This window comes from Equus asinus, chromosome 12 (assembly GCF_041296235.1).
Source record: "Equus asinus isolate D_3611 breed Donkey chromosome 12, EquAss-T2T_v2, whole genome shotgun sequence".
Lineage (NCBI taxonomy): Eukaryota > Metazoa > Chordata > Mammalia > Perissodactyla > Equidae > Equus > Equus asinus.
In genome coordinates this window covers 18,393,887-18,419,034 of record NC_091801.1, presented here as the reverse complement: position 1 = coordinate 18,419,034, position 25,148 = coordinate 18,393,887, and the positions used below count along the sequence as shown (strand labels likewise).

The following is a 25,148-nucleotide window of genomic DNA, read 5'->3' as shown; positions in this document are numbered from 1 at the left end:
ACAGTTTGGCAGCTTCCTACAAAACTAAATATGCTCATCTTATGATCCACTAATAGTGCTCCTTGGTATCTACCCAAAAGAGCTGAAAACTTTTGTTCACACAAAAACCTGCACAGGGATTTTTATAGCAGCTTTATTCATAAGTGCTACAACTTGGAAGCAACCAAGATGTTCTTCAGTAGGTGAATGGATAAATGAACTGTGGTACATCCAAACAATGGAATATTACTCAGCTCTAAAAAGAAATGAATTATCAAGCCATGAAAATACATAGAGGAAGCTTAAATGCATATTACAAAATAAAAGAAGCCTATCTAAAAGGCTACATACTGTATGATTCCAACTATGTGACATTCTGGAAAGAGCAATACTGTGGAGACAGTAAAAAGATCACTGGTTGCCAGGGGCTGGTTGGGGGAGAAATGAAGAGGCATAATACAGAAGATTTTTAGAGCAGTGAAAATACTCTCTATGATGCTATAATGGTAGATACATGTCATACATTTGTTCAAACCCATAGAATATACAACACCAAGAGTAAACCCTAATGTAAACTATGGACTTGGGGTGACTATGATGTGTCAATATTGGTAGGTTCATCAGTTGTAACAAATGTAACACTCTAGTGTAGGGTGTTGATAATAGAGGAGGCTATGCATGTATGGAGGCAGGGTGTATATGGGAACTCTCTGTACCTTCTGGTCAATTTTGCTCTGAACCTAAAACTGCTCTAAAAATTTAAATCTAAAAAAAAAAAAGAGGGGCCAGCCCAGTGGCATAGTGGTTAATTTTGCATGCTCCCCTTCCATGGCCTGGGGTTCACAGGTTTGGATCCCAGGCACAGACCTATACACCACTCATCAAGCCACACTATTGAGGCGTCCCACATACAAAACAGAAAAAGATTGGCACAGATGTTAACTCAGGGCCAATCTTCCTCACCAAAAAAAAGAAAAAAGAAAAAAAATGTGTGAGCAGGTCCTGTGTAGTTGCTGGAAGAGAGAAAGAACGGGGGAGGGGATGGAAATGGAATGTGAAGGGACTTTGATTTGCATAAAACAGTCCTCTTTCATACCCCCACTCCTTAAGTTAAAAAATTAAGATGAACCTATCAGTTAAAAAGTATTCCTTTTGGTGCTGGCCCCATGGTCGAGTGGTTAAGTTCGAGCGCTCCATTTCGGCGGCCCGGGGTTTTGCTGGTTTGGATCCTGGGTGCGGACATGGCACCACTCATCAGGCCATGCTGAGGTGGTGTCCCACACAGCACAATCAGAAGGACCTACAACTAGAATATACAAGTATGTACTGGGGGGATTTGGGGAGAAAAAGCAGAAAAAAAGATTGGCAACAGTTGTTAGCTCAGGTGCCGATCTTTAAAAAAGAAAAAAAGTATTCCTCTCTACAAGTCTGGCCAAGAAATACTCTACATGAATGTACCTAAAAATAAATGTTGCTTCTTGCGTGATGTACTAGTTTTACACATTGGATATCTACTTAAAATTTTTGACCTATTGGGAAGTTTCTAATTCTCAACCTACCATTGAAAATTTCTTAGTGATGTTCAGAAACATTCTGTAATCATAAAGTATTTACAGCAATGTAGCAATAAGAAGCAATAAACTTTTGACTCTAGATATCATGTCATTTCAGAGAGTTTGCAGCGTACAGTAATGCACTGAATACTTGAGGTTGTAAATGCTGTGTGCCTAACATATTTTAGAGGATGTATTAAACACATAAAACCTCTTAGAAGATTTTACTGGACTTGCTTGATAAAAAAAACTCCATTATTACTTTGGCATGGAAATTAATTGTTATAGTTATAACTGATTAATCAAAACTTTAAAATATATGAATACCTTTTTGAAGAATTTATTCTACCTTAAAATACAAGACCCATCATCAGACCATAGCCCAGTTCTTTCCATCTAAAATAGTATTCATGATCACACAATTGTGGTACAAGACAGTTTTCACAGCCCTTTGCTGTTTCAAATTAATTTCTACTCCAGCAGAGTATTTTCCTCACCTCACCACTAATGTAGATTATATTCCTCAAGAGAAACAAACTCTGAGATGTTTTTTAACTCCTGTTAAATATTGAAAGAGATGGTCTCAATTACTTTTCCATGGAAAGTGGTGCAACCTTCCACCCCCACGATCCGCCAGCCCATGCAATACAGCAGGATTGACGATTGTACTAAGTAATGCTAATGGGGGAGGAGTCAGCACGAGTTCTAAGTTTGTTTTTTTGGTAACAGCTTTATTGAGATTTAATTCAGATACCACACAATTCATCCGTTTAATGTGTAAAATTCACTGGCTTTTAGTTTATTCAGAGTTGTGCAACTATTACCACAATCAATTTTAGAACATTTTCATCACCTCAAAAAAAATCCTGTATGTGTGGATAAAAAAAATGTGGTATACACATACAATGGAATATTATTCAGCCTTAAAAAAGAAGGAAGTTCTGACATGCTGCCACACAGTGAACCTTGAAGACATTTTGCTAAGTGAAATAAGCCAGTCACAAAAGGACAAGTACCCTATGATTCCACTTCTATGAGGTACACAGAGTAATCAAATTCTCAGAGGTAGAAAGCGGGATGGTGGTTGTCAGGGGCTCATAGGGATGAAGAGTTGTTCTTCAATAGGTACAGAGTTTCACAGTTTGGGAAGATGGAAACGATCTGGAGGTGGATGGTGATGAGGTTACACAACGTTGATGTACTTACTGCCACTGCACTGTACATAAAATTGGTTAAAACGGTAAATTTTGTTATGTATATTTTACTACAATTTTTAAAAAGGAAAAGAAACCCCATATCCATTAGCAGTCCTTCTCCGTTTCATTTCCCCTCAAGCTCTAGGCAACCACTAAGCTACCTTCTCTCTGTACAGTTTCATATAAACGAAATCATACAATATTTGGCCTTTTGAGTCTGGCTTCTCTCACTTTGCATGGCGTTTTCAGGGTTCATCCGTGTTGCATTTATTAGTACCTCATTTCTTCTTACGGCCAAGTAACGTTCCGTTGTATGGATACACTACATTTTATTTATCCACTTATCGCTTGCTTCCATTTTTTGCCTATGGTGAACACTATGAACATTCGTGTGCAAGTTTTTGTGTGGACATACGTTTTAAATTCTCTCTCGTTATGGATGTATAATATATATAACGTGGCGTGGAATTGTTGGGTCATCTAACTACTCTATGGTTAGTCCTTTGAGGTAGTCCGGCAACGTTTTCCAAATTGACTACACAATTTTGCATTCCCACCAGGAGAGTTAAGTTTTTTAAACAAACATAGACACCCTTGGCGTATGAAAACAAGGAAAACCAAACGTTTCTGTTTTCTCTCTTTTTTGCCCTGCGGGTAAGGACCAGCAGCGATTAAATCCAAGGGGAGGGAGAACTGGGAACTAGTCGGCCGGGTGACTGGGAGGCGGCGGTGAGGAGTCCCGACAGCCCCCGCGCCTCCAACGGCCGGGAGGTGCGCGCATGCGCATGAAAAGCCTTCCCAGGTCTGTGGCGCGAGGCCGCGCGACCGGCGGAGCTTGGTGGGCGCAGGGGTTGGTGTAACGTCCTGCTGGGCTCGGGGCCGCGGGAGCTGAGGTGGCCGCTGTGGGTGGGAGGGGTCCTGGGTCCCAGGCTGTGAGGCCGGATTCGCTTTCGGCCGCTTTGGTTGTGAGGTGTTTTCCCTGCTGACGCGGCAAGGGGAGAAGACACGACCCACGCGCCTCTTCCGAACGAACCAACACTTGGGTTCTTTAGACTCTTGGAGGACTTGTAGAATTTTACCTCCGTTCGCTTATTTAGTTCTCTTCCACAGACTTCCATATCTTTTCCATTTTCCGCTTCCTTGAAATTGCATCCTCTCCCAGGACCTCCGCTCTACACAAGGTGATACCCAGAGCTTTAGCTTTAGGTTTTTTGAAACTAGTGAACTCCGGGCCCTGAGTTACGTCGCCCTGGTGCTCGGTACCTTTCTGGGTGTCCCAGGAGCCCGTCAAAGTCAGAATATCTCGAACTTCACCGTGTCATTTTCCTACCCTTCTCCTGGGTTCCGTGCTTCCCTTAGAGCAGCAGCGTTCCTCCACACCCGTGTTGAAAACTCGCGTACAGGCGGGTCGCCAGGTCCAGTGTAAAACCCTGGAAAGTCTAGAATCTGTCTCCTTCACTCCATTTCATTCCTAATGCCCTGGATTGGGCCATCCATCTCTTAGGACTGTTTCAATAGCTGGAAACTGGCTATCAGCTCTCTCTATTCCAACCCATCTTATGCGCTGGCGGCAAGCGTGGATTTGTAAAGTTAAAGTCTGACCAAATTACTCCCCTGTCAAAAACTGTGCTGGCTTCCCTTTGCCTGTATGATCATCATGGACTTCAAAAGCTTTCACAGTCTGGTTGAGCCTCCGCCAGCCATTTCATTATCAATAGCCTCCCTTCCTTCAGCCCCAGAAACCTTATGTTCTAATGAACACGACAGGCATTTTAAGATCGTTGTACTTAACGGCCATTGGGAAATAAACTGTGACATTTCCCCCTATATAATAGCGAAAAGGACAGTCTCAATTACTTTTACTTTTCTTTGGAAAGTAGCCTGAACTCCGACGAGGGGGGTCATGGATTCACTAGCCGCGTAGGTCTGAAAATTGGGGGAGGGGAAGGTTACCCCTGGCTTTGGAAAACGTCTCCTCCAATTAGTGAAACCTTGTCTATCAAAGGACACCTTTAAAGTAGAACTCCATGCTGCTTTTCTGTGACCCCACTGTATTAAATCAAAATGCCCTAAAACAATAGAAAATATTATGACCCCTACACAAGGGTGACCCCAAATTTTGTGAACTATTTCATGTATATTGTTCCTTCCGTGCTGCCCTAGTACATTAATATTTCTTTTGTAGCATAGAAGTTGTAATTTTTTATATGTCATCCCTCACTGTACTCTTCCTGAGCAGTTGGGCCCATAATTTACTCATCTTTGTATCCTCAGTGCCTAAGTCAGTCTGATATCCAATAAGTAGTAAAAGCCCAATAAATATTTGGTAATGAATAAATGTGACAGTCACTATTTCTGACTTCTCTAAATTGGCAACTCCTTGAAGACAGGATCCAATCTTACTCTTTTTCTTTTTTGGGGGAAGGTTAGCCCGGAGCTAACATCTGCTGCCAATCCTCCTTTTTTTGCTGAGGAAAACTGGCCCTGAGCTAACATCTTCCTCCACTTTATATGTGGGATCCCTGCCACAGCGTGGCTTGATGAGCAGTGCCATGTCCGCACCGGATCGGAACCTGCGAACCCCAGGCCGAATGTGCACACTTAACCACTGTGCGACGGCCCCCCAATCTTACTCATTTTATCCCTAGCACCTAACGCAATTATTGGCATATATTGTTTCCCGTTAGTGTTTGCTGTCTTTAAATGAGTTTTACGTATTTTACTCTCTGCTCATTACTGTGGTTTAATGTTTTATGTCGGTCACTGATAGAAGATTTAAAGCCAGAAGAAGCCTTATCATCTAATACAACCCCTTCATTTCCTACAGATGAAGGTACTGAGCCAAGAGAGGTCAGGGGATTTCCTCTCAGCAACTAGGAAGTGCTGGGTCTAGAACCAAGTTCTCAGATTTCTTAGGTTAACTATACTTTGTTACTCAGATTCAATTTATGAAACAACTTCTACCACTTTCATTTTTTAAATAACACCTGCAAGGGGACCTCATCATCTAATTTTTATTTCAACAAGCATTTTTTGGAATACCTACTCTGTAAAGAGACATCTGAGGCTCCTGTTCTTAAGTTTACACTCTTGTGGAGAATCTCATAACCTAGTGTTGATAAAATTGTTATTTGGCAAAAGAAAACAAAGTTTTGTTTCCCTTTGGGTAGGAGTTTTTTAAAGTGGGAAATTTTACGTTGTTTTATTTCACTCTCAATTTTAACAGTTTGTAAAGTTTCATTAGAGGTCTTCAAATGTAATTTTAATCTATTTCTAGGTGTTCTCATCTTTTCTAAGAGTTTCACCATCCTTAGTCTTTACCAGCAATTGTGGTTTAATCATTTGTAATAGAGAAGAATCATTACCTAGGAGAAAATGTCAAATCTACAAATGAAAGAGGCAGCCCTTATCTATCTTGACAGAAGTGGAGGCCTCCAGAAGTTTCTAGATGATTGCAAGTACTACAATGGTATGTTCAGCGAAGTGACTTTATTTTAGAAACTTTAAAATAAATTCCTACATATAACTATCTTCATTTTTATATTTGTATATTTTTGCAGATTCAAAACAAAGTTATGCTGTCTATCGATTCAGTATTTTAATAAATCCCTCTGATGTTGCTGAATTAGATGCTGAACTTGGAAATCACATTTTACACCAGCCTTTAAAAGCCGCTCAAGTTTTTCAATCAGTAAGTTAAAAAAAGAAATAATTTTATGCTACATGGAATTTTTTGGTAACTTTTTTGGTTTTTTATTTGAAATCACAGGTCTGTTTTATTGCTGTTAAGACTCTCTCATTAATTGGACAATTACAGACTGAAACTCAAGTAAGTTTTAGTTAAATTTGACAAAGAAAACTAAGGTACTGTGCTTTCAAGATGACTTGTAAATAAATATTTTTATATTCATGTTTTTTTATTTAAAACGATACTATAGGGGACCAGCCTGGTGATGTAGTGGTTAAGTTTGTTGCTCCAATTCTGTGGCCCAGGGTTCACAGGTTCAGATCCTGGCCATGGACCCATGCATCACTTATCAAGCCATGCTGTGGTAGGCGTCCCACATACAAAGTAGAGGAAGATGGGCACGGATGTTAGCTCAGGGCTAATCTTCCTTAAAAAAAAAAAGGATACTACATTTTTTTTCAAAGTTCAATGGAATATCTTACATACGCATCTTTCCTTCCTATATTATCACTTATAATGTTAAATATTTTTATAATAGAACATTTCAAATATATCTCAAAATAGAGTAATACAATGAACTTCCATATATCTATCACTCAGATTTAATAGTTCACAATATTTTGCCATACCTGCATCAATTTTTGAGTGTGTGTAAGGAAGATTAGCCCTCAGCATGGCTTGATGAGCGGTGCTAGGTCCACACCCAGGATCCGAACCTGTGAACCCTGGGCCACCGAAACCACTCGGCCATGAGGCCAGCCTCTGATTCTTTCCAGTTATAAATTTTCAAAGAGTAACGAGTTGAAATCTAGCAGCTTTCAATGATGACCAATACTTTTTGGTTTTTGTTTTGCCTTTTTTTAAATTATGAGAAACTCATGAATTTTTAAATATATCTGATATGTTTTAATGAATCTTTGTCATTCTTTTTGATGCTTATATTATCCTACCTTTGGTCATTGGGAGTCCCTTACAGTTTGCCCCTATGTCCTTTTGACACATCCCATTAGTTTTTTATAGCTCCCTTGGTTTCTGGCACAAGGAAATGTACTAGGTCCATGTGGTATATTTTCCCCTGCAAACCTGGAATTAACCTTTTCCCCTAAGGAGCCCTGGTTCCTTTTAGTAAGAAATTATGTTTAGAGATCACAATCTGGGCACTAGAAGTGTTCATTGCTGTTGGGTTGTGATTGTTTTATAAGTCTCTTCAGTGGCTATAGCCAGGAAGTGTCTATTTTTAAAGAAAAATAATTAGTTCGTAATGATATTTTCAATTGAAATCTAAGATTATAAGAGTTTTGCATCTTTTATTTTATATTTAAATCTCTTTTCTCTTATGCTTAAAATTTTGGTTGCTAATAACACTAACAAATCATTTACTTGATTTACCCTACAAATATACTTACTATATTGTAATGCAAGTCCAATTGGATCTGCAGTTTTTATTAATATCATTTTTATGTTCTTATTAGATTAATATAGTGCTGAAGTTAACACATTTACCTCCTCTGCCAAGTTATAGTCTTGATCTTTGTGAGTTTCCACTTGATTATACATCTCAAAGATTTTATATGATGCAAGGAATTGTGATTGCAATGACGACTGTAACCAAGTATACACAAGGTGCAAGATTTCTTTGTTCAGATGAAGCATGCCCTCTTTCAAAAGGTAACTATTAAAATGTAAAATCAAAATGTCAAGCAATTTATTGTTTAATCCTAAATCATGTTTACAATTATTTATGACACATTCACAGAGTAGAAAGAATGGAATAAAATTTGGTGTCTCCTTATGTTGATAAGTTTACTTTGCATAGTCTTGAAATGCATTCTTTTTCCCCTCCCCTCCCCCTCAACTTAACAGGTGCTCATGTATTGCTAAAGTACTTGTTTTTCTCACACATTATTTCATGACTATTCATGATGTTCCTTCTCCATGTAATGTCCTCTTCAACCCTTTGGCTTAACTTCACTTTGGTCTTTCTCCATGACATCTTTTCCATTCATCCCCACCTCTCATCCGGTTGGATGCCCCTCCTGTCTTCTCTCTGAACACTATGTAAATGAATACCACATATTAAACTGTGTTTATTTCACCTATTGAAATTGTATGTTTAAGTATCCATATCACCAGTACCTTAGCACAGTGCCTGGCAAGAAATAGCCATTCAATAAATGTTAATTGAAGTGCTCTGAACCCCCCATGTGAAATTGAATTAATTATATTTCGAATTGGATTAATTTTAAAGGGTTGAAAATGGATAGTTAAATCCAAAAACAAATTTAGCTTGCCTCTATTTTGTTTCAGGATTTCAGTATATAAGAGTGCATGTGCCTGGTGCCACAGAATCTGCAACAGTAAGAAATGACTTTTTGTGTAATCTATGTTCATCTCCACTTCAAGAAGACAGAAAATTTAGAGTACTTGGTGGTAAAAATGCATTTACATTTTGTAATTACAATTTTTAAAATAGTGTTTGATATTTTAATGTGGAAATTAAATTGAATATATATTCTAATAACAAATTCTGTTTTGCTCTTTGCTTTAAGATAAACAGATAGTTGAAATAATTACCACAAAAGCACTTCATGCTTTTCGAGGATATTCTGACAACCAGCCATTTAGGTTTCAATCTCTTACAATTTTCCTAAGAGGTAAGTAAGTTCTGTTTGAACTAAAAGCAAATTGCTATAAAATATATAATATGTGTAATTGACTTGCTTATGCTTATATATTATAAATGGTACTTCTATGGTTTAAGAATCATAGGTTTTCTTATTCTTGAGAAGCCAGAACTGTGAAAATAAGAATGGGGCTTAGCCTCTTTTCTTGGGCTAAAATTGGAGGAATTAAACTATTCAGAAAGAGAGATCTTGGATATCAACCATGTATAGGTAACTTAAGAGTTAGCAAAGTAGAGACTCAAACAGGAACTCTTTTCACCGTGGTCTGACAGGGATGAGGCAGACATGTAAGCCCAGATGATAATAGATAATTTTTATATAGAAATTACTATGTGCCAGGCACTCTTACATATCTTAATTCATTTAGCCACAGCAACCCTGTCAAGTAAGTTCTATTGTTGTCTCCATTTTACAGTGTGGAAACTGAGGTACAGAGAAGTTAAGTAACTTGTCCAAGGTACACAGCTAGTACATGGCACAATCATGATTCAAACTCAGGCATTCCAGCCTCAAAGTCTATGCTTTTAACTACTTAATTTTATTATATACTATATATAAACCACACATTACAATATAGAAATATAAGTGGCTCTCCAACTTATATTTTAGTGGAAAACCCTTTCTTCAAATAAATTCTTATATAGAACCCAAATAAATTTTTAAAAATTAAATAAATAAAAGCAGTCCTTTAAGGTTGACATCAGAAGGGATACCCAGACTTCCCAGCCTCCTTGGCTTCCTCTTGACCTTTCCTTTGTCCCCCAAGGAAAAATCCACTACAGTTTAAACAGCAGATATTTATTTGAGCAATTAGTATTGCAACTTGGGAGACACAGATTCAGGCAGAAACCCAAAATGTGCTCCAAGGAAGACGAAGAAGGCAAGGGTTAATAAAGGCAAAAAGAGAGAAATTACACAGGCTGTTTTGCAAAATTTGTGATTGGTGCTGGCAACAACTGCTGCTTCTTGGCTACACATGATTGGTTGCTAAGGTCATCTCTAAGGTAAAAAGTTTTTATCTATGGGAGTAAGCATATTTCTTGAAAGATGGTCAAGATGATAACAGTGAAGCACAGTTTCAAAAGTTACATTTTATCTGGGTAGAGATGTGGTGTGCGTACATAAGCCCCGTTTCCTTAATGGCCTCCCAGCCCCATTTTAGAAGCCTTGACATATGTTACTCCATTTTGTTATCACTGTCCACACCTTGACCTCAGGACACATCCACCAAACTCTAAGATTCCATGGAACAGTTGAAAAACTATTCATTTTTATATTCCCCTTGTAATTCATTCTGTTTCCTTTAGTTGCTTTTGTTGTTTTCTGTTTGCTTGGTTAGTTTTGGGTTTTTATTTTCTCAATTCTGGAGCCTGATTCTTCCTTGTAAGTGCACAGGATACACCAACATGCTCTGTGGAGCTGAAAAAAAGAGTGTGAGAGAGAAGAAAAAAATCGAGATCACTGTTTGATCTTCACAGAGAGAAGTTAATTCTTGCTCTCCTCTGTAAGCCCTTCTTTCATAGCTTTATAACCACCCATCTTCTAACTGTGTAATAGAGGATCAAGATTTTTAGTGTATTTTTTTTTAACAAATTTTGAGGGGCCGGCCTGGTGTTGCAGCAGTTAAGTGCGCACGTTCCACTTTGGCGGCCCGGGATTCGCCACTTAGGATCCCGGGTGCGGACATGGCACCGCTTGGCAAAAGCCATGCTGTGGTAGGCGTCCCATGTATAAAGTAGAGGAAGATGAACATGGATGTTAGCTCAGGGCCAGTCTTCCTCAGCAAAAAGAGGAGGATGGCAGCAGTTAGCTCAGGGCTAATCTTCCTCAAAAATAAATAAATTAATTAATTAATTAATTAATTTTGAACTTGTACAAAAACTTTGCCCAGACTGTAGATGTGAGAGAGAAACCTACCATAGGGCAAGAGGGTAGACTTTGGAGATCAGCAGACCTAGAGGTGAATTTCAGTTCTGCTACTTACTATTTAAAGCCTTGTGCAAGTCATTTAAACTCTCAGTTTCTTCATATATAAAATGAGGATAACAATATCTATCTTACAGTTTACAACCAGATAATGTCTGTAAAAGTATCTTGCCTATATTGTAGACAGTGAATAATACTTTTTAAAATTATTTTCTTCCCAAATAAAATGATTGCTTATAAGGTAGTTTTTATTAACATTTCTTGTCATTTAATGCAAAGATGTTTCATCTTAAGCAGAATGATCTTGTTTTTTCCTTTTGACTATACGAGACTATCTAGCTGCTGTCACATGCTTCTTGAAGTTGATTCATCATTGCCTATTAGTATTCAAATGTATCAGCAATAAAATTGCCTCAGTTTACATTATTAGTGCCACTCTATATAGACATTGTACTAAGCAAAAGTAAATACAACTAAGTCAACTACTGAATTGTTACTAGTTCTAGATCTACTAGTTACCAGCTCTTGGAACCATATGATCATGTATAAGTTTTGTTTAGTGAATACATGTTTTCTTTTGTGTTAAATAATTTTAGACGAATCAGTGAATAAAATGAATATAGGAAATGAGTATAAAATTATTGGAATTCCAACCTGTGTAAAAACTTCACAAACTGCTGTCTGTATAGAGGCAAATAGCATCGCTTTTTGCAATCCAAAAGGTAAGGAAAATGTTGGTATCTTATATTAAGAAATATTTAAGTTTAAATCCATTTATTCAGGAAAAAAATATTGGTTGCCTATGTGCTGGGCATTCTTCTAAGCACTAGGGATACAGCTGTGATCAGGACAGTTGAGGTTCAGGACTTAGATCATATGGTAGAGAGTCAGTAAACCTATAAACTAATCAATAAGACAATTTCAGATAATAAATGCTACAAAGGAAATAAAATGGGATAATGCAGAATGTTGCCCGCAGGAAAGACTCCCTTTTTTTGGCTAAACCTTATTTTGATTTTTTATAATTAGCAACGAGAAAAATGTTTCAGAATGCCAAGAGTTGGAGATTAGTCAAAGGTTTTTCTACCTTACCATTTATTTTCTAGCTAAGTAACTATTGTGGTCTAAAAGAGAGCCCAATAAAATAGCATGATTTTCCTCATCTGAGTTCTGAACCAATCAAGAAATAAGACAAATGAGAAAGGCAGATGAGGGCCAAAATAGCACCTTTATTCCTGATAATTTCCTCTAACTCCAACATAATTAAGCATTAAATAAACAAAAGGAGAGAGCAGACTTACCCTTTTAACTTGGCACACAAATATCTAAGTGTAGGAAAGGCTAGTTAGCTCTTGAATAGAGTTAGAGTTTTTTGGAATTCTTAGATAACCATCTGCAATAATAGAGGCCCAAGCTGAACTTAAATGTATTGGATTCTAGATACCTCTGGTTATCTTGAAGAGAAAAGCTTCTTAAAAGAATAAAAATGTTGAAGAAAGAAAGCACTAATGGACAATAGACATTTTAGTGATCTTTTAAATATTTTCTGCTGTGAAGTGTTTCAAGTTTTATTGGTTCGTTAGCAGAACATGACTTACATGTAGGTGGAGAAGTGTGCTTTCTCATGCTGGACTCCAGAATTAGGCAAATTTAACCACCCAAATGTGGCAAGAACTACACTAAGGTCGCCTCCCTTGGTCCATGGGCGTGGATGCATAGAAGAAATGATTGCTCTGTGATGGCAGCCCAAGAGGAAGGAGAACAGGACTGGATTATACCTGCACAGCTATTCCTCCCAAACTGACCAACTGGATTAAATCACTCATCGCTTTCAGAAGCTGGACAGAGTGAAGGAGTGGAGAAGATCCAGAATGTTACAGTACAATACACTACAGTGCTTTCAAAGTAGTAGAGCATAAATCTTCCCTTTTAATAGCAACATGCAAGTATTTCCCATTCTGTTTTTTAGCCCTCACTAAAGGTGACGTTATTTCAGACATAGAAATATAGAAGCAAACACTGCAATACAGGAGCCCCATGATCTGGCTTTGCTCACATAAATCTTAAAAGGAGAAGAATGAGGGGTTTGCTTGCAACCCACAGCCAATCTATGTGGACATGGGGGGGTGACTGCTTCCTTTTATTACATTCCCTGGGATAGAAATGATAGACCAGAGTGACCTCCAATCATAATTTAATATCATTATAAGAATTTGAATATGGCATCATTAAAAGAACTGCAATTTGATAATATTTTAGATAAATGGAATTAGATATCTATAATGTTATTTTCCTGTTTTAAAACTCTTTTTAATATATGTGTTTATATTTACTTTCAGTTCCTTCAGGAATTAGCGACAGTTTCAGGTGTCTCCTTTCTTTGACTTCCAGTTCATGCTGGAAGTTTACAGCAATACTTGCCAATAGTTTTGCATCACAAATTGTTCCTCCTGGGACTTACAACTTGCTCAAGCTGTGTTTGCTGATGAGTCTAGTACAGACAAGTGACCGTAATAAGAAACTGGAAGATTGCCTGGATATTTTAATTATAACAAGTGATACTCTACTTGTAGACAGGTAAAATATGTCACATGAATTTTTCAAATTATAAATTGGTCACACATATTTGCATAAATCCTTTCTGTGAGCATTATTACGAGACAAATATTTAGAATTTATCTGAGTAGTATAAATATTATATAAGCTTTTATCAGTGAAGTTCAAAACTTTTAAAATGTAAATTGAGAAATGGGATATTTGCTTTCAATATTTTGAGACTCTAACCACTCAAAGTTTCACCTTGTTTCCCCACTCAGACCTTTACAGATAAACGCATCCGTCACAGGCTTCCTTTTCCCCCATTCCCTGGTTCAGTGTTCTGTTTTTGTATTTTATTTTCATTTTTAAATAATCTCCTTCCTAAGAACCAACAAGCCATTTTCTTATTTTCCTTCAAGATTCCATTCAATAGGACTGATTCACTGCACTCAAATCAAAAGTCCCCAGATTACTGTTTTGGGGGTATCCCCCTAACCTTGGAATAAGCCTCTTCTCAAAGCATTTTGGGGCTCCCCACTAGCAAGTACCCTTTTTTAAAAGTTACTTAAATGTTCATAAAGCTAGGAATAACCTTCTTATATGAATATCTTGTATGCAATTGTAAAGCAAACACAAATTTATAGAAGGAATTTAAAATTTAAAAATAAAATTCAAATTAACTTTAACTTAATTGGACAGATGGTGTTTTGCTGAAATTAAATTAAAATTAAATTGCAGTGTAAATATGGTGCTAACTGCTACAGATTACACCAATTTAATCTTCTACTAATGAGCATGAGAGTATTTGTTTCCTCATAGGCTCACCAACACTGGGTATTGTTAAACTTTTAAATTTCGCCATCTGAAGGGTAGAAAATGGTATTTTATTTTAATATGCATTTCTTTAATTAGAAGTAAATTTTAGTATCATTTACAGCTTGTTAAACGCCTTTATAATTTTTCTGTGAACCTCTTTGACCACTGTCCATGTTTCTATTAAGTTGTTTCTTACTGATTTGTGATACCTCTTATAAATTAAAGCCTTTGTCTCTTTTCCTGTTTGTCATTAACCTTTGACATTTCCTCTGGTATTTGGGGCTGTTTGAGAGATTTGGCTTTTTGTTTTGTTTTTTAGGTAAAATTTATATACAGTGAAATAAGCAGTTCTGATGTATACAACTTGATGAATTTCGACAAATGTATACACTCCTATAGCCACCACCACAATAAAATAGAAAACATTTCTATCACCCGAGAAAATTCCTTCATTCCCTCTTCCAGTCAGTTCCTATCTCCACAGGTGATTTCTGTCATGATAGTTTTTCCTGTTCTTGAACTTCATATAAGTAGAATCATATGGCATATACTCTTTTAGGTCTGGCTTTTTGGCTCAACATGGTATTCAGATTGATCCAGTTGTGTGTATCAGTAGTTCATTGTTTTTATTGATGAGTAGTATTCCATTATATGAACATACCAGAATTTGTTTATCCAGTCTCCTAGTGATGGACATTTAGGTTTTACAGGTTTAGAGTAGTATAAGTAAAGCTGCTCTAAACATTCTTGTACAAGTCTTTTTCTGGACATGTGTTTTTGTTATCTTGGATTAATACCTAGGAGTGGAATTTCTGTGTCATAAGGTAGATATACATTTAACTTTATAAGAAACTTACCAAACAGTTTTCAAAAGTGTACCATTTTACATTCCTACCAACAATGTAAGGTTCCAGTTCTTTCTATCCTCATCAACATCTGGTGTTATCAGTCTTTCTCAATTTAACCATTCTAGTGTGTGTGAAATGGTATCTCATTATGGTTCTAATTTGCATTTTCCTGATCACTACTGCTTGAGCTCTCTTTCATATGCTTATTGGCTGCTCATATATCTTCTTTATGAAGTGTCTATTCAAGTCTTTTGCTCACTTTTAAATGGGTTTGTTCGTTCTGGATGCGTGTCCTTTGTCACACATATGTATCGTGAAATTTTTCTCTCACTCTAAAGCTTGTATTTTTTTTCTTAAAGATATCTTTGATGAGCAGACTTTTTAGTTTTGATGAAATCCAATTTATTATTTTCTTTTATGTCTAGTGTTTTCTGGGTTCTGTTTAAGAAATTTTTGCCTAGCCCAAGGTCATGAAGATATTCTTTTATGTTTTCTTCTAGAAGCATTATAGTTTTAGCTTTTACATTAGGTCTATTATCTATTGCAAGTTAATTTTTGTATATGGTGTGAGGTAGGAGTCAAGGTTAATATTTTCCCTATGCATTTATCCAATTTTTTCATAGTTTGTTGAAAAGACTTTCCTTTCATGATTGAATTGCTTTAGTACCATTGTTGAAAATCAGTTGAACTAGGTAAAAACTAGGTATAAAATTGAACTTGGTATAAATCTATTTGAACTCTCTTTTCTGTTTTTTTTTTTTTTTTTTTTTAAAGATTTTATTTTTTCCTTTTTCTCCCCAAAGCCCCCCGGTACATAGTTGTGTATTCTTCGTTGTGGGTTCTTCTAGTTGTGGCATGTGGGACGCTGCCTCAGCGTGGTCTGATGAGCAGTGCCATGTCCGCGCCCAGGATTCGAACTAACGAAACACTGGGCCGCCTGCAGCGGAGCGCGCGAACTTAACCACTCGGCCACGGGGCCAGCCCCTCTTTTCTGTTATTTTGACCTATTTGTCTATAATTATGCCAATACCACTTGTCCTTGATTATTATAGCTCTGTGTTAAGTTTTGAATCAGGTGATGCAACTTTATTCTTCATTTCCAAGATTTTTTTCACTATTCCAGGTCCTTTGAATTTTCTTATAAAGTTTAGAATCCATATGTTAACACCAACTTCTCCCCTAATCCCCCCAAAAAGCCTTTAGGGATTTTGATTAAAACTGCATTTAATGTTATAAATCAGTTTGGGGGAGAATTTACATTTTAACAATGTGGTGTCTTCCAATCCATGAATATGGTGTATATCTCCCTTTATTTAAATATTCTGTGATTTCTTTCAGCAAGATTTTGTAAAGGTCATGCACATATTTTGTTAAATTGATTTCTAAGTATTTGATATTTTTGATGCTATGAAAAATGGTAGTATTTTATTAATTTCCTTTTTCAAATATTTGCTGTAAATATATAGAAATACAATTGATTTTTGTATTTCGACCTTGAATTCTATGACCTTGTGTCAGTATTTTTTTTAATTCCTCAGCTAATTCCAATGTGCAGCCAAGTTTGAAGCCCATTGTTCTATATAACTAGGTTCTCAGTCTGACTGCACGTTAGAATCACCTGGGAGAATTAAAAAAACAAGTTTATGACTGTGGCCCACCCCCAGAGATTCTAATTTACATGTCTTGGGGTAGGGTTTGGCAGTGGAAATTTTTAAAACTCCCCAGGTGAATTTAATGTGAGCTAGGGTTAAAAATGACTGCTCTATAAGCTTGCAAAAGTTTCTTTCTAAATCTCACTCCCCTATTTTATGTATCTTCAAACTAATATCCAAATTCCTTAGAATGGCACGTACTCTAGACATTTTATAGCATCTACTTATCCACATTTGAGGGATACAGCCTCACCCTCTTTTGCACTGCGTGTCTCTGTCTGCTCATCATAGTTGATTGAGCTAGCAAGCTATGATTTCTGTGGCAAGACTTTGAAAGCTAAGTTAAGATAATCATATTCCTTTCTTAGAATTTAAATTTGAGAAATGAAGGGGCTAAGGCAATTGGCAAAGAGATTAGAAAGCAAAAGGGTATATCAGGAGTTAGCATGCTACATAGGCAGTAGGGATAGTAATGATGGGCTACTGGCAAGTCTAAATGCAAAAATTCTGAAGAAACAAAAGAAAGCAATCCATAAAAAGAGGAAGGCCCGGTTCAAGTGTCATCTGTCTGTAGCTTTCTCTCACTTCCTTCCAGGAGGAAATAATACTCTCTTATGGATGTTCTTACAACATTATTTTAGTACTTATCACCTTGTGTTTTAGTTTTTTGTTTATGTCTCTCTTTCTAAGCTGTGGGCTTTCCCAGTTAAGGACTAAGTCTCATGTATGTTTTTATCCCTAGCACAGGTGCTCAGTAAACATTGAATCAAATTAAATTTAATTGTGTAGCTGTTATACATTATGACTTTGGAAAATCAAATATTAAATAATAGTAATGAATCATTTATTTTTTCCCTAGGCTTTTGAATTTTAGTATAAACCTTGTGCCACGTGGTATACATCATCCAGTCTCTACTGAAATTTTTCCTACTCTATCCAGGAATAAATATGGAACTGGAGCTGTTAGCATTCAAGCTGGCACTGCATTGCTAGCTAAAGGTGGTATCTGCTTTATAGGAGACTTGGCTTCATACAAAAAAGATAAACTTGAACAGCTTCAATCAGGTAAACAATATTTTTTTCAAATTAATTTTCACCTGTTTAACTTATAGTGTCATCAATGTCAAGGGGCTACTTAACAGTTAAGATTGTATTGTACTCATTTTAGGAATTGAGAAATTATATTAAATGACATTTCTCATTTTACCTTTATAAATAAAAACAGAGGAATTTAATGTGCAAATGCACTGTTTTAGCCTTTGCCTTCAGTTGTGCTAACACATGAGTTTGTATTGGGCCAGATTTATTTCCTTTTCTTGCCTTATTGCATTTGCTAGGACTTCCAATATGATGTCAAAAAGTGGTGATGAGAATGGACATCCCTGTTTTGTTGGGGGTTTTTTTTGTTTTTTGTTTTTTTTGCTGAGGAAGATTCACCTTGAGCTAACATCCACTGCCAATCTTCCTTTTTTTTTTTGTATGTGAGCCACCACCACAGCATGGCCACTGACAGATGAGGCTGCTGAAGCAGAGTGTTCTGAACTTAACCACTAGGCCACCAGGACTGGCCCTCCCTGTCTTGTTCTTGATCTTAGCAGAAAAACTTTGAATTTCTCACCATTAAATATAGTGTTAGCTATAGGTTTTTTGTAGATGTTCTTTTTCAAGTTGAAGGAATTCCCCTCTATTCCTAATCTACTGAGAGTTTGTTTGTTTGATTTTTTTTCTTTTTTTTTTTTTTTGAGGAAGATTAGCCCTGAGCTAACATCTGCTGCCAATCCTCCTCTTTTTGCTAAGGAAGACTGGCCCTGGGCTAACATCTGTGCCCATCTTCCTCTACTTTATATGTGGGATGCCTGCCGCAGCATGGCTTGCCAAGTGGTGCCTTGTCTGCACCTGGGATCTGAACTGGTGAACCCTGGGCCGCCAAAGCGGAACATGTGAACTTAACTGCTGTGCCACTGGGCCTGCCCCTACTGAGAGTTTTTAAGTAATGAATGGGTGTTGGATTTTATCAAATGCTTTTTGTGCATCTATTGATGTGATACTGTGCCTTTCTTTTCTGCAGCTTGTTGAAATTATGGATTATCTTTTTTTTTTTTTTTAGCTTAAACAACAGAAATTTATTGCTTACAGTTCTGGATAGCAGAAGACTGAGATCAAAGTGTTGACAGGGTTGGTTTCTTCTGAGGGCTGTGAGGGAGGGATATATTCCAGGCCTTTTTCCTCAGCTTGGAGATGGCCATCTTCTCCCTATGTGTCTTCACATGGTCTTCCCTCAAGAGTGTCTGTGTATCCAAATTTCCCCTTTTGTAAGGGCAGCAAGCATATTGAATTAGGGGCTCACCCTACTCCAGTATGACCTCATCTTAATTTAATTAACTATATCCACAATGACCCTAAAATTATGGATTATCTTAATTGATTTTCACATGTTGAACCAGCTTTGCATACCTAGAATAAATACCATCTGGCTGTAGTGTATAATTCTTTTTATACACTGTTGGACTCAATTTGCTAATATTTCGTTGAGAATTTTTGCATCTATGTTCACAAGAGATATTGGTCTGTAGTTTTCTTTTCTTGTAATGTTTTTGTCTGGTTTTGGTGTTAGAGTAATGTTGCTTGGACCATATTTATAACTAACAAGGAGATGGACAGATATGGACTGGACAAAGAGCAGTCAGGGCCTTGCATTTCTTGGCATACCAGCAAGAATGTGCAGCAATGCTCAGGGTACCTAGCATATTGCCTCTCCCTGCAAGAGAACGCAGAAATAGACCCACGCTAATATGGTCAATTGATTTTTTGACCACAGCACCAAAGCAAGTAAATGGGGAAAGGAAAAATTTTTTCAACAAATGATGGCAGAACATCCAGCTATGTATATGGAAAAAAATTAATATTCTCTCATACCTCACAACTATATACAATAATTAATTAAATATGGGTCATAAACTTAAATGTAAAAACTAAAACTATAGAGCTACTGGAAGAAAACATAGGAGAATATCTTCACAACCTTAGGGTAGGCAAAGATTTCTTAGACAGAACCTGGAAAGCAGCAAACAGAAAATAATTGATAAGTTGGACTTCATCAAAACTGAAAAGTTACACACATTAAAAGGCCCTATTTAAAAAGCAAATAGGCAAGCAAAGAAAAAGAAAATAATTACAATACATGTGTCTGACATAGGACATAGACCTAAAACATAGAAACAATTCCTATAAGTCAATAATTTAAAAAACAAAGAACCCAGCAAAAAATGGGCAAAAGACTTGTCTAGTGACTTCACAGAGGAAGATATACAGAATGACGAATAAGCACATGAAAGACTACTCAATATCATTATCAGGAAATGCAAATAAAAACTACAATGAGATACCAGTACTTACATACTAGCAGGGCCTGCTTCATGGACACGGAACAAGTACAGTTGCACAGAGGCCCTCCTCCCCCTAAAAGAGCCTGGCACTTGGTTAAAACTCTACTGTCACCATCTTCAAATTTTTAATAATTTTCTCTCAGGACTTGTGTTTCGTAAGGAAGTCAAATAAGACAGTGGAGCTTGCACATGAGCAGAGGAGAGACATGCATGCATGTGTCTCCCGTTCCTTGCTGCCCTATTTCATATAGCATTTATGATCACTATGTGGCTTCTGTAACATACTTAATTTGTAATCAGTTTGATTCTTGCTGAACTCTTGTGTATCATGAGTACACTGCAATTCAGTGCTCGTGTTCCATATCAAAACATCTTCAATTGAGTAAGAGGGGGAGCTAATAGCCCCAAGAGGCCAGGCTTTCCATTCAAACCAGACTTCTTAAATGTAGAAAGAAGGCAGTAGCATTCTAAGAAACACAAATAACCAAGGAATCCCATCATATCCTTCTTACTGGGTTATTTCCCTGTATTTGCCAGCCAGTTACTGAAAATGATATAGGAGGAAAGGGAAAAATAGGGCAACCCATAGTTCCTTTTCCTTTTAGTCTTTCCTTACTCATCAGTGAGCTGAAAGTAGAGAGTATTTGTGAAATGTGTGCATATCAAGAAGTAAAATTGGGGCCAGCCTGGTGGTGCAGTGGTTAAGTGTGCACGTTCTGTTTCTGGGTGGCCCGGGGTTCGCCGGTTTGGATCCTGGGTGCAGACATGGCACCGCTTGGCACGCCATGCTGTGGTAGGCGTCCCACATAGAAAGTAGAGGAAGATGGGCATGGATGTTAGCTCGGGGCCAGTCTTCCTCAGCGAAAAGAGGATTGGCAGCAGTTAGCTCAGGGCTAATCTTCCTCAAAAAAAAAAAGTAAAATAAAGAGTTTTGTGCAGTTTTTCCACTATTCTAGTAAGAACAAAATACATATGTATGTACAAGCTACAAAATACTAGTGACTCTGTATATGAGTTAAATGCTCATAATTTGTGTTTAAGACTGGTATTGTACAATATAAAGATAAGTGATAAAATTCATGCCAATAATTAAAATTTTAAATTTTAGGATGCCAATTACTGCTATTATGTTTTTTGGTAACAGCTTTATTGAAATATAATTTGCATACCATACAATTCACCCACTTAAAGTGTACAATTTAGTGGTTTTTAGAATATTCACTGAGTCGTACAACCATCACCACTATCTACTTTGAGAAAATTTTCATCACCTCAAAAGGAAAAACCATACTCATTAGGACTCCCCCTCTAGCCCTCCTCCCCACAGTCCCTGGCAATCTAATCTGCTCTCTGTCTCTATGGATTTGCCTATTCTGGACATTTTATATCAAGGGAATCAGGCAATATCTGGTCTTTCATGCCTGACTTCTTTCACTTACCATAATGTTTTTGAGGTTCATCCATGTTGTAGCAGGTATCATTACATCATTCTTTTTTAAAAAAACATTCTGATAAAATACACATAACATAAAATTTACCACTTAAATCATTTTTAATGTACAATTCAGTGGCATTAAGTACATTCACAATGTTGTGCAACCATCATCACTATCCATTTCCAGAACTTTTTTGTAATCCCCAACAGAAACTCTGTACCCACAAAACAATAACTCCCTACTCCCCCCTACCTTCAGTCCCTGGTAACCTCTATTCTACTTTGTGTCTCTGTGAATTTGCCTACTCATAGAATGTCATTCCTTTCTATGGCTAAATAATATTCCATTGTGTGTATATACCACTTTTTGAAAAAATTCATTCATCTATAGATGGATGCTTGTGTTATTTATACTTTTTGGCTATTTTGAATAATGCTGTTATGAACATTGGTGTAAAAGTATCTGTTTAAGTCCCTGCTTTCAACTCTTCTGGGTATATACCTAGAAGTGGAATTGTGAGATCATATGATAATTGTATGTTTAACGTTATGAGGAACCAAACTGTTTTCCACAGTGGCTACACCGTTTTACATTCTCACCAGTAATTCATGAGGGTTCTAATTTCTCCACATCCACTCCTATTACATTTTATAGGTAATAAAATACTTTTTAGAGGAAAAAGCTTTATATATCACAACTTTTAAAAGCAGTTTTCCCCCTGATTTTTGAATAAAAGGCCTAGACTTTATTTTCACACTGGGCTCCACAAATTATGTAGCTGGCCTTGGCTACAAAAAATGACTAAAATTAAAAAGATTGACAACAACAAATGTTGCCAAGGATGTGGAGAAACTGTAATTCTCATATATTGTTGATGAGAGTATATAGTAGCACAACCATTTGCAAACTGCTCTAGCAGTTTATGTAGAATTAAATACGTATTTACAATATGACCCAAGAGAAAGTTAAACATGTGCACAAAAGACTCTGTTATCATGAATGGAGAGAAGACTAATTTGAGAAATATTTGGAAGATAAGACTCCTAGGAGTAGGATTGAATCCATAGATTAAATGGATATAAGAGGTGAAGGAAAGATAAAAAGGAGAATAGGAGTTTCCACATTTTTTTGTTTTGGTTTTAAGTGGGTGGATGGTGATACCCCTAATAGTGACTAATGCACACAGAACCCCTTGTGGAGGAGAAATGATGAATTTGGTTTTGAACTTGTTGAATTTGAGATATATTTTTGCCTACTCCTTGTAGTTCGTATTTTCTCTCAATCTATTCTTTCACTCCCAGATAGAGGCCCACTTATTATTTTTTTCCACAGAAAAGAACATTGCTTAATTTCAGTCTCTCTTGTAAGCGTGGACTATATGACCAATCTCCTAACCCTCTGCCTATTCCATGCAGACACTGACCACAATTCCAGCTACTTCCTTTGGGCTGCTGGTTCTCATTAAGTCATGGGGCACATAAACATTGAAATATTTTTCTTTCCTTGTTCTTTTTATGGCAGATCTTCTAAGTTAGCCATATCTTACAAAACGATCAAATTTACTTTTGTCTTTACTGTCCAAAATTTAGACAGTAAAATTCTATTTAATAATATTTGTTATTCATTTGTAGCTATATAGACCAAAATGAACTTACATAACAAATGGGTAATGTCTTCTGACTTAGTGGTAGAAAGCAGAAGCATCACAGTGTACATCCCGGGAAAGAAGTTTGGGGATGATATCGATCAACAAATGACTTTTCCAGTTCAGTGCAGTTTTTGGTCTTTTGTTGATATGGATTCATCTTCAAGGAGAAACATGCAGAAAACCAATGCTCTGATTGGTCAGATGGTAAAGTATATGTATATTTTGTTGTTAGAATGTTGTTCAGAGAATTTAGTCACTGTTTTAATGTTAATGTTTTTGTTGTTCTTAATGTTTTGTTATTAACCCATTTCTATACTTAAACAGGGACTAGAACCAAATAATGATGCAATTGTTTGAAAATTTTTATGTTTTTTAGTCACGCAAAGCAGATGTCTGCTGACTAGTAATTTAAATAGGTAGTGGGGGAGGCTTTAATGAATAATGTGTAAGAAAATACTCAATAAAGGGCATTTTAATTTTTTTATTTAAAAAAATTTTTATTGAGGTCACATTGCTTTATAACATTATATAAATTTCAGACATATATCATTATATTTCAGCTTGTGTATAGATTGCATGTTCACCACCAAAGTCTAGTTGCCATCCATCACCTTACACATGTGCCCTTTCACCCTCCCCCATCCCTTCCCCTCTAGTAACCACCAATCTGTTCTCTGTATCTATGTGTTTATCTTCTACATATGAGTGAAGTCATACAGTAATTGTCTTTCTCCATCTGACTTACTTCACTTAGCATAATACCCTCAAGGTCTGACCATGTTGTAGCAAATGTCAAGATTTCATCTTTTTTTATGACTGAGTAGTATTCCATTATATATAAATATACCACATCATCTTTATCCATTCATCCATTGATGGGCACTTAGGTTGCTTCCAAGTCTTGGCTATTTGAATAATGCTGGAGTGAACATAGGGGTGCATATATCTTTTCAAATTAGTGTTTTTGTGTTCTTTGGATAAGTACCCAGGAGTGTAGTGGCTGGAATTTCTATTTTTAATTTTTTGAGGAATCTCCATACTGTTTTCCATAGTGGCAGCACCAATTTACATTCCCACCAGTAGTGTATGAGAGTTCCCTCTTCCCCACATCCTCTTCAACACTTGTTATTTCTTGTCTTTTTAGAAATAGCCATTCTGATGGGTGTGAAGCAATATCTCATTGTAGTTTTGATTTGTATTTCCTTAATAATTAGTGATGTTGAACATCTTTTCACGTGCCTGTTGGCCATCTGTATACCTTCTTTGGAAAAATGTCTGTTTATATCCTCTGCCTTTTTTTTGATCAGGTTGTTTTCTTGTTGTTGAGTATATGAGTTCTTTATATATTTTGGATATTTGTTATCAGATATATGATAAATATCTTCTCCCAGTTGGTAGATTGTCTTTCATTTTGTTGATCATTTCTTCTGCAGTGCGGAAGCTTTTTAGTTTGATGCAGTCCCATTAGTTTATTTTTTCTTTTGTTTCCCTTGCCTGAAGAGACATGATATTAAAAAAGACACCGCTAAGACCAGTGTCAAAGAGTGTACTGCCTATGTTTTCTTCTAGAAGTTTTATGGTTTCAGATCTTAAATTCAAGTCTTTAATGCATTTTGAGTTAAGCTTTGTGTATGGTGTAAGACAATGGTCTACTTTAATTCTTTTGCATGTGGCTGTCCAGTTTTCCCAACACCATTTATTGAAGAGACTTTCCTTTTTCCATTGTATGTTCTTGGCCCTGTTCTTGAAAAGTAGCTGTCCATAGATGTGTGGGTTTATGTCTGGGCTCTCAATTCTG

The 25,148-nt window shown here is 36.7% G+C and overlaps 1 protein-coding gene across 1 annotated transcript in view; it reads left to right on the top strand.

Moving 5' to 3' along the window:
* Window positions 1–6,029: 6,029 nt before the first annotated feature.
* Window positions 6,030–25,148, top strand: part of MCMDC2 (minichromosome maintenance domain containing 2) — a 38,652-nt gene continuing 19,533 nt past the window's right edge. The window contains exons 1-10 of the mRNA XM_014838505.3: window positions 6,030–6,197; window positions 6,289–6,419; window positions 6,498–6,557; window positions 7,889–8,084; window positions 8,724–8,846; window positions 8,966–9,070; window positions 11,623–11,748; window positions 13,366–13,603; window positions 17,740–17,945; window positions 23,388–23,554. Coding sequence (XP_014693991.1) covers window positions 6,104–6,197; window positions 6,289–6,419; window positions 6,498–6,557; window positions 7,889–8,084; window positions 8,724–8,846; window positions 8,966–9,070; window positions 11,623–11,748; window positions 13,366–13,603; window positions 17,740–17,945; window positions 23,388–23,554 — 1,446 coding nt within the window. The 5' untranslated portion in view covers window positions 6,030–6,103. The remainder of the gene's footprint in view (window positions 6,198–6,288; window positions 6,420–6,497; window positions 6,558–7,888; window positions 8,085–8,723; window positions 8,847–8,965; window positions 9,071–11,622; window positions 11,749–13,365; window positions 13,604–17,739; window positions 17,946–23,387; window positions 23,555–25,148) is intronic.